General features: G+C 36.2%; 1 protein-coding gene across 1 annotated transcript; it reads right to left on the bottom strand.

Annotated features, from left to right (window-relative positions):
• Positions 1–250: 250 nt before the first annotated feature.
• cnot8 (CCR4-NOT transcription complex, subunit 8) lies at positions 251–8,805 on the bottom strand. The gene is made up of 8 exons (XM_079586594.1): positions 8,545–8,805; positions 8,015–8,149; positions 7,155–7,348; positions 6,022–6,215; positions 5,088–5,249; positions 1,328–1,472; positions 1,145–1,255; positions 251–1,061 (listed from the first exon to the last, which is right to left on the bottom strand). Exons 3-8 carry the CDS (start codon positions 7,269–7,271, stop codon positions 933–935), a joined length of 858 nt encoding a protein of 285 aa, XP_079442720.1. The 5' UTR covers positions 7,272–7,348; positions 8,015–8,149; positions 8,545–8,805; the 3' UTR covers positions 251–932.
• Between the last annotated feature and the right edge of the window lie 332 nt (positions 8,806–9,137).

Here is a 9,137-nt window from a genome sequence, read left to right as displayed (position 1 = left end):
GCTCGTTTTGCTAGAGATCACCCTTAATCGTCGGCTGGGGTAGTGTGCAGCCCTTTAAAGCACCATTCACCTGCGTTACATGGAGAAAAAAAATCCTCCAATGGTTTTCTCTAAACTTAATTTCTTTTCAGCTGAAGAAAGAAATCCTAAATCAAGTTATTTGAATTTTTGGGTGAACTATTCCTTTAACGGCTGTAACAAAGGGTCAGTTTTCAGTACACATGCCTTGTAATTGGACATGACACCACTGTGGCGATAGAAAACATTTTAATACACAACTGTCTCGAACAACAGATACAATAAAAACACGTACCACAAACAGTCGAGATCGTGTGTAACGAAACAAATTTAAAACGGTTACATAGGACCAGTGGACTCGTGTTCTCAAAGATGCCCCAAACCTCAATCTAAAATGTATTTATTACAGGACAAATGCTTAAAGATAGCAATTTCTTTTTGAAAGTTTCGATTTTAATATACATACATGCTGGCTTATTTTAAAAACACAACCCCAAAGTCACGTGTTCCAACGTTGAGAAGGCATTTCCTCTTATCTCAGTGATGATTCAATCTCGAGCCTTTCCAGAAAATATCAAAACATTTCTAAAAAGGACTGAGCATATTAAAATGCCTGGAGTCTCGTAAGCAGTAAGATACACAAGCGCTGGTCCCATGCTTAAAACGATGGTGTTTTTAATACTGTAAAACAAAAAGATAAAATGTTCAAAAAAGCAGCCGATGGGAAGAACGGGAGCACATCTAGAGTCCTGGAACGTCGTGGTGTGATGGACTACAGAGCAGAACAGAATCGGAGATTAGCTTGTTTGCATTTCCCAATGTCCCTTTAGAATGCATGAATCATTTTGAAATCATCTTTGTAAAGAACAATGCTGAGTGGGATTAAAACAAGTGCGTCATCCACTTGATTTTAGTCAGTGCTTGTTGTTGGCTTCCTCCTGCGAGGAATTGGAGATTCCGTTCTGATTTTGAGAGGAACCGGATCCCAGGCCATAGAGTCGCCCACAGTACTTGGCATCGTCGATGTTGTCCTCAAAAAACAGCTGCAGAAATAAAACATGACAGCAGAATTAATGATCGGCTGAGATCCCGGCGTCAGCTATGGTCTCATTTAGAGAATATGAACCTCTTTCATGCGGAAGAAAGCCATTCCAGTGAGCAGCGAGTCTGAGCCGGCCTGATGCTGCCTGCCGATCCTTTTCAGCTCCAGCTGGTCCGCAACCTCCTGCAGTCCTCCCTGAACGGAGCAAAACTCACTGATCATCTTGAACGATGACAATCACAACACGGGTTGCGGTGCTTGGCATACCTTAAGGTTTTTGCAGCTCTTCATAAGATATTTGACGTCGTAAATGGCTGGGAAGAAAAGGTTTAAGATCTGAAAGAACTCGTGTTCCTCTTCTGGCAGCCGGGTGTCTGTGAGGAGCTTCACCAGGTATCCAAAATCATAGCCACTAGTGAGGACAGAGAGAACACATAATAAAAAACACACTTTAGATCTCACTAGGGGCCAGATTTACTAAACAGGGCAAATTAGCGCGAGCGAAATCCCACAGATGTCTGCTGATCTGCTGAAGAAGAGCACATTAAAAGAACACGCAGCCAGATCGTTTCCATAATGGCCGACGCAATCTAACAGGAGCGGTGCAAATTAGCGTCTGGTTGAAAACATGATTAAATAATGGCACAGATACCAGTAAATTGACTATCGTAAATCACCTTGCGTGATTCATTTAAATACTCTCCTCCCATAAATGTTGCGTCTGAAAGGGAAACTCCAATAAACCTGTGCAATAAGATCAGCTGCAAAAATAACCCCATTCACCCCTTTATGTGTCTTTAGTATCGGGACAGTAGTTTAACGCCAAAAGAGGGTTTGCACTGGAAAGCTGTTAGTAAATTCATCCCTAGATGTGCCATTCAACACACTGTATTTTCTAAAACACAAGTCATGTTTATTAATCACCTGAAGCATACTGTGACGTATTCCAAAGCAATTTGTATAATGCAATTAATGTCAAGTATGCAAAATTTGATCAAAGCGCACACATCTGGATTTACTGAATGAGCGGTTTATTTTATAGCACATTTTCAACATGCTGGAAGTTTTTGTTTAAATTAATTAATTTAGACATGGTGTTTTTAATATACGTTTATGATGAATGTGACTAATTTGTGTTGCACTTGTATTTCTGTTCTAATTACCATTACATTTCAAGGATTTGTTTTGATGTGTGGGGACATGTTTGTTTTATTGACTGGTATTTTACATGATTTCTGAATGTAATAAATGTCACTTGTACGCCGATGTGACTTATCTGTGTTTTTTCTCTCTCAGTAATGCAATATTGACCTGGTTCGTATTATTTTTCATAAGTCTTCTGATCTCACTCTGTCGGTGGACTGTTTTAGCCAAAAGAAAAGTGACTCTCCTACTACATGTGTGCTCATCTTAATATTTTCTAAAATATTTTAAAATAATTTACCTTAAAGTTTTTTTTTACAGAAATATTATGAATGATTAATTCATTCGTCTCTTGTTCTTAAAGTGACCAACATCAATGACAGATGGCAATCGAAGACCAAATGCACAGATCTAATAAACTGATACGCATCCGACCTGTTTACATTCACGGTTTATGAAAACCTTGTGTGTATTTGACAGTTAAAGCGCAATAAGACACAACATAACTCACGCTCTGTCACAGGCTTTTAGTGTGCGCGTGTTTAGTAACACAAGAGGTCATTGACACATAAGAGGTTATTGTACTAAAACAATATCCTGCAAGTTTTAGAACTCAAAACTTCCTCGTTAGTACAAAAACAGCGTTTATTGCTTAAAAAATGACTCAATTTTAAATAATTTCAATAATTCCCGCGAGGTTTTCTCTGAGCACATACATAAAGCTGCCTCACAAACAGCTCGCGAATAACAAAACAGTTATTTTTCGGAGATGATAGCGCTTTAACGGTCAAAAACCACGCAAAAATGTCGTCAAAATTCTGGTCTTGGTGAGTATCCTCATAAACAGTTGGTTATGTCTTAAATAAACATAACCAGTTGAGAAACACACGTGACAGTATAACGAAAACAGCATATGGATCAGTGCACTAGCTCTTAAAGTGACAGTGATTATAATGTTGATAAAACAACAAAAGATCGTTTTAATTGTAAGGAATCTGAATTGCCAGTGCATTTAATTTATACAGGACTAAAAGACTACCCAGTGTTATTTTACTTTTGTTTACTTTTTATTCATTTTCTGTAGTATTTCGGTAGCTGAATACTAATTAGACCTACCCAAAAATGTTTTCCCTTTATTTAATTTGTATCTTTATTTTTTTATTTGTGCTACTTTTTCAATATAATCCAAAGATCGAAATCAAGCTTCTTTGTGTTGTGTAACTCTTGAGCAACAAAATCCCATTGTAAAAACAAACATTTAAGCGAGCAAACATTTAGGTGAGATAAATGTCATTTAAGAACAAATAGTCTAAAAAATTAAGTGAAAAATGTGTCACTATTGCTTTGCTCGATACAGATGTACTGAGTATTTATACTGTAGCGCCGATGTCAAACGGTGCATAGTTCTTTCCTTTGCTTCAGCATTTATGGGGTTAATGCGTTGGATTATCAGAAGAAAGCACTTTCATAAAAACCATAGTTTTCCAAGCCATTCACTGAAATCCTGAATAAATCTTCTGTTTTGTCGTCAGTAAGACAAGTTTCATTTTATTTAACACACTACACTGCAAATGACAATTATGGCACATTCATTCATAATTCCATTTACACAAAACACCGCAAGTCATTATTTTTCAATTATAACTGTGATAACTCTGTACTTAAATTTTATTTGCCACGACCAAGACTTATAAAGTTTATGTAATATGCAGAAATGTTTCACACTGTTGGCAAATGTTTTAACTATGTAACAATATTTTTCCAAATCAAACACGTGTAATGGCCTTGAAAAAAAAAATTACCTTGAATTTTATTTCGTAAAAATTATTTCTAATATGCAAAACTGTTAGCCAATCATAGCGTTTACTTCCAAGTATTGAATGTCTCAAAATCAGGATAGAAAATAGCTTATTCTAAATTAGCATGTTTTTTGATGAAAAAAATCTTAATAACATAAGTGGAGTAGGGCTGCAACTAACGATTATTTTGATAATCGGCTAATCTGTCGGTTATTTTCCCGATTAATCGGATGAAAAAATAAAAAGATTATTATACATTAAAATTCATTTTAATCCATTATTTTAAACTATTATTCCACATCCTGCCCAATGCTGTCCTCCAAACAATGTGTAAAATAAAATGAAAAATGCCAGTGGCCAAAATGTTCCTATACAAGCTATGCTGTATTACTTGTACATATCAACATTGCATTCCAAACCGAAAAACAATATTGCTTAGTATTTTCACGCAGATATTAAAACGACTAAATTAAAAATGACAATAAACAAACAAAATTTGTTCGAGGCATGAAGAACACTCACATTCACTCGTCTGAACATAGTTATATTACATTAATGTGCTATTCCAAAAAAAAGTGCCTTTACTGTTACTGCTCTCATAAATATATCTTGTTACATGTAGAATTTTAAACCTACACTTAATTTCTAACAAAACTATTTAAGTCAGAATTATTGCGCTCCGTCTGTTTGACGTGACTAATCGATAATCAAATTTGTTGACGATTATTTTCATTACCTATAACAACCGATTTTATCGATTAGTTGTTGCAGCCCTGAGTGGACCCCATTATAAACATTATAAAACAAAAATGCAGTTCATGACCGCTTTAACTTTTGTGATGGCAAAGACCTGCGCGTGACCCTTCAGCGGTGTTGCTAAAACATGCGATGTGAATGTTGGGACGGCGGCGGCTGTAGCCCGATAGCCACAGTATTGACAATGGACTTTTTTGCACCTCAAATTTGACCCAAACAGGTAGTTAAGCATTCTTGTTAAGAAATAATAATTGTCATATGTATAAATCGCATGTTTAATAAATCAATAGATTAAAAGTCCGGCAGAGATTGATGGACTCTTCGATTACCTGTGAAAGGAGAGCCACTTGACATTTTCACACAGCACCAGGCCTGACGTCATCAGGAGCTCAGCGAAGTACAGTGTGTCGATGCCCTCCTCCTCGTGCTTCTTAAACTGCAGCCCAGAGTTCTGGAGGAGATCTATGGAGTCCTGGGAGTACATGTCCTCTCTGCAAAACACAGGGCCAAACAACACCAACATTACCGTTACTGGCTCAGGCTGAATCTGTAAAACACTCTGGCCGTGTTTACACCTGGTATTAAGATGCGTTTTGGTCGTTCTTATCACAACCAGACGAGGGAGACACATTACCGTTTACACCTGGTGTTTTTAATCCGTCTCTTTTGTCCACTTTTAACCACATCTGTCCTGATGTCTTCAAGGGGAGGGTTTATGAGTGGGAAATGTGTGTTTTTTCAGATCTTTTGATCAAATAAGCTTGCGCAATTTAAATGTGAACACAACAGAAAAACATACGGAGATCATCAGCTTTCATTTCTGCTCTGACAACCGCACACTGAGTGTGTGTTAGAAATCAGGAATGGTGAGAACATTGTGCTTGGTAAGTTTTTCGTCTTCAAAACAAGCTTGGGTCTTCAGCCGACAAAGATTAAATCCTGTCTGGCTAGAGTGCTTCCCACAATGTTTACACATCAGGTCAGTAGCGGAGAGTAGACGGTCTTTTGTGGCTGTTCAAACACTTTCGAAGACACGAACGATTACACTACGAAAGCAATCCGGTCGAATGAGTTTAACTCCCTCTGGAAGTGGTCGAAAGTGGACAAGCTCAAAGTTTTAGTCCCGTTTACACCTGTATTTAGCGTCGTCCACTTGTGATATGATCGACCAACATGCATTTTAATACCAGGTGTAAACATGGACTGACACAAATATCAACATAAGAGATGAGAAGGGTTAAGCAAGTAATGCTGGACACCTACGTCAGATTGAACTTGAAGTTGAACTGCCATGTTGTGGTTCCAGGCGGGTAGTCTCCCTCTTCATTCATAAACGTCAAACCCAGCTGGATGATTTTTAAAAGGTCCACGTTGCACCTCAGGAGCTGGTACTGATAGTCAACAGTACTGCGAAACTCTCCAATGGGACGAACCACAACACCAGGAAACTCTGTGTCCTGAGGATCCAAAGCACAAATATTCAGCTCATATTTCTGTTAATCCCTTACACTACTGTTAAACTTTTGGAATAATTAAGATTTATGTATTTGAAAGAAGTCTCTTATGCCAAGGCATTTTTGATCAATACAGTAAAAACATTAACAACATTGTGAAAAATTACTATAATTTAAAAGAACTGGTTTTTATTTGAATATATTTTTAAATGTAATTTGACATGTGATGCGAAGCTGAACTTCCAGCATCATTACTCCAGTCTTCAGTGTCACATGATCCTTCAAAAAAATATATAATATGCTGATTTGCTGCTCAAGAAACATTTCCGTTTTTGCTGCTTCACATTTTTTGTTGAAACTTTGATGAACTAGCCTACTACTCAAAAGTTTGGGTACTTTTTTTGTTTGTTGAGAAAATGCTTTAATGATGGATGCATTAAATTAATCAAACGTGACAGTAAAGGCATTTATAATGTTACAAAAGATTTCTATTGCAAATACATGCTGTTCTTTTGAACTTTCTCTTTATCAAAGAAAAAAAATCATGGTTTCCACAAAAATATTAAGCAACAAATCTGAAAATAATGATTACTAATATTTAATATTACTATTATTAATAACTGATCAAGTGACACTGAAGACTGGAGTAATGTGCTGAAAATTCAGCTTTGCATCACAGGAATAAATTACATTGAAATAGTTATTTTAAATTGTAATATCATCTCACAATATTACTGTTTTTACTATATTTTTGATTAAATAAATGCAATTGGTGAGCAGAAGAGACTTCTTTCAAAAACAAATCTTACTAAATAGTAGTGTATATATTAACAAAAATGTGCTATTTGACTGGTAATGTTCTCTCAATTATAATTTTTAAAGTTATTATAGGACATTTTGCCACATTATTAGTAGATGGAACATCAACACAGGCACACACACCATGGCGATGTAGTTGTAGTTTTGAATGATCTGTCGGATCTTCCTCATCTCCTCCTCCACATTGCTGGCCCAGACCTCACAGATAATTTGACTGGTATCTGCGAGTGCGGCTGGCATGATGATGATGATGATGAAGGCCGAGGAACTGATCAAGTATCCCAGCGATCCTGAAGCTCTCGCACGCAAAAGAAACTCTGCCAGGAAGAGCAATTGAGTTATGGCATTTCTCATGAGAATGGAAATATAAAACAAAGTACATAAATATTAATGAAAGACTGATGAATATTAATAAGTGTTTGCTAACTCAACCAGATGAATACTCTAGCAACTACAATCTTACATTTTAATCTGATCAGGAAATGTATAGTTAATTCACTTTCATAGTGGACATACGAATTAAGTAAGTTAGGTGAATATTAAATGAACTATATTAGTGAATATTAACGCGCACAACGTTTCCACACCCAAACAAACAACTAGCAAACTCGGTTATCATTTATTCAAAATGTAATGGGCGTGGAAATGCAAAAAAAACAAAAAAACATTTGCATTAATTAAATGTTCACTAACATTAACGTCTGAAGTCTAATCTAGATAACTCTAACCATTCACAGGTTAGTATCTAGTAGCGAATTTCTAAAAATGTATTTGATTATATATCTTAATTGTTCATTAAAGAAGTTTTAAAAAATTAACCATGATTTTGGTGCAAGGGTTTGATATTAGCTTAAAACGCTAGCTTCTGTTAGTCTGCTGCCGCCAAACACGCCGACAAACAACATTTCCATTCCAGCCAAAGTATGAAACGCTACTAAACAAATATCATACGGAGTAAGACAAAGTTTCAGACGACTGTTTACCTGGCAGGTTGTTAGGTGTTCTTCAGCGTAGATGTAGAAGCCGCTGTGCAGCTAGCAGTAGCAGCGACTCTAAACACACAGCGCGCTGCTTCCGGTCCCGCGGGGTTGTGGGGAAATACCCGCCAAAACTATAGCCTTTCAATCGTTGGCAGTGAGGAAGAAAAAAAACTGTCACAAAATGATTTATATTAAATATTTTGTATATCCTAAATACTTACACGGAAGACATATATATAAAGTTTAGTTTTTTTTTTTTTTTTACCATAGTAATATATTGTATTATTTTAATTTACATAGTTTAAATGTTTTAAAGAGACAGTTCACCCAAACACGAAAATTATATGATTTACTCGCGCTCAAGTTTGTTTCAAACATGTATGATTTTCTTTCTTCTGTTGAACACAAAAATATTTTAAACAATGATGGTAACCAGACCCATTGACTTCCATGGTATTTGTTACCAACATTATTTTTAGTCCAGTCATTTTATGAAAAAAGTTAGGACAAATTGCAACAGAAGCAAACTCAACTGATTTTGTATCCTCAATATGTCCCGAGTAAGGGAAAAAAAGCCCCGAAGAATCTCATTGGGGGAAAGTTTCGAAAAATCTTTTTCTCACGTGAATAGGGTACAACATTTAACCTTTAGATATCACCATGAAAATTACTGAGTTGATTACATCAAGACATAAGACAAACAAAAATGTATTACAAGTTTTTTGAAATTGTTTGTTAACATGGGCATAATCTAATTACGTATGTGCTAATTTGCATAAATACCACAACATATCTAAACACAGCCAGGTGAAAATGTCTTGTTGAATCTTGTTGACAAAAAAAAAACTTGTAATACATGTTTTGTTTGTCTTGATGCAAGTAATCAACTCATGATGATATCTAAAGGTTAAACATTTTCGAAACTTTCCCCTAATGGGATTCTTGGGGGCTTCCCCCCCCCCTCCCTCCCTTTACTCAGGACATATTGAGGACACAAAATCAGTTGAGTTTGCTTCTGTTGCAATTTGTCCTAGGTTGACCCCCGTTTTGGCTTAAAATGACTGTACTATATATCTTCTTTTGTGTTCAACAGAAGAAAGAACCTCATACAGGTTTGGAACGACTT

This window comes from Phoxinus phoxinus (genome assembly GCF_949152265.1).
Source record: "Phoxinus phoxinus genome assembly, chromosome: 17".
Lineage (NCBI taxonomy): Eukaryota > Metazoa > Chordata > Actinopteri > Cypriniformes > Leuciscidae > Phoxinus > Phoxinus phoxinus.
Note: the sequence above shows the minus strand (reverse complement) of the source record. Positions and strands in the feature narration are given on the sequence as shown.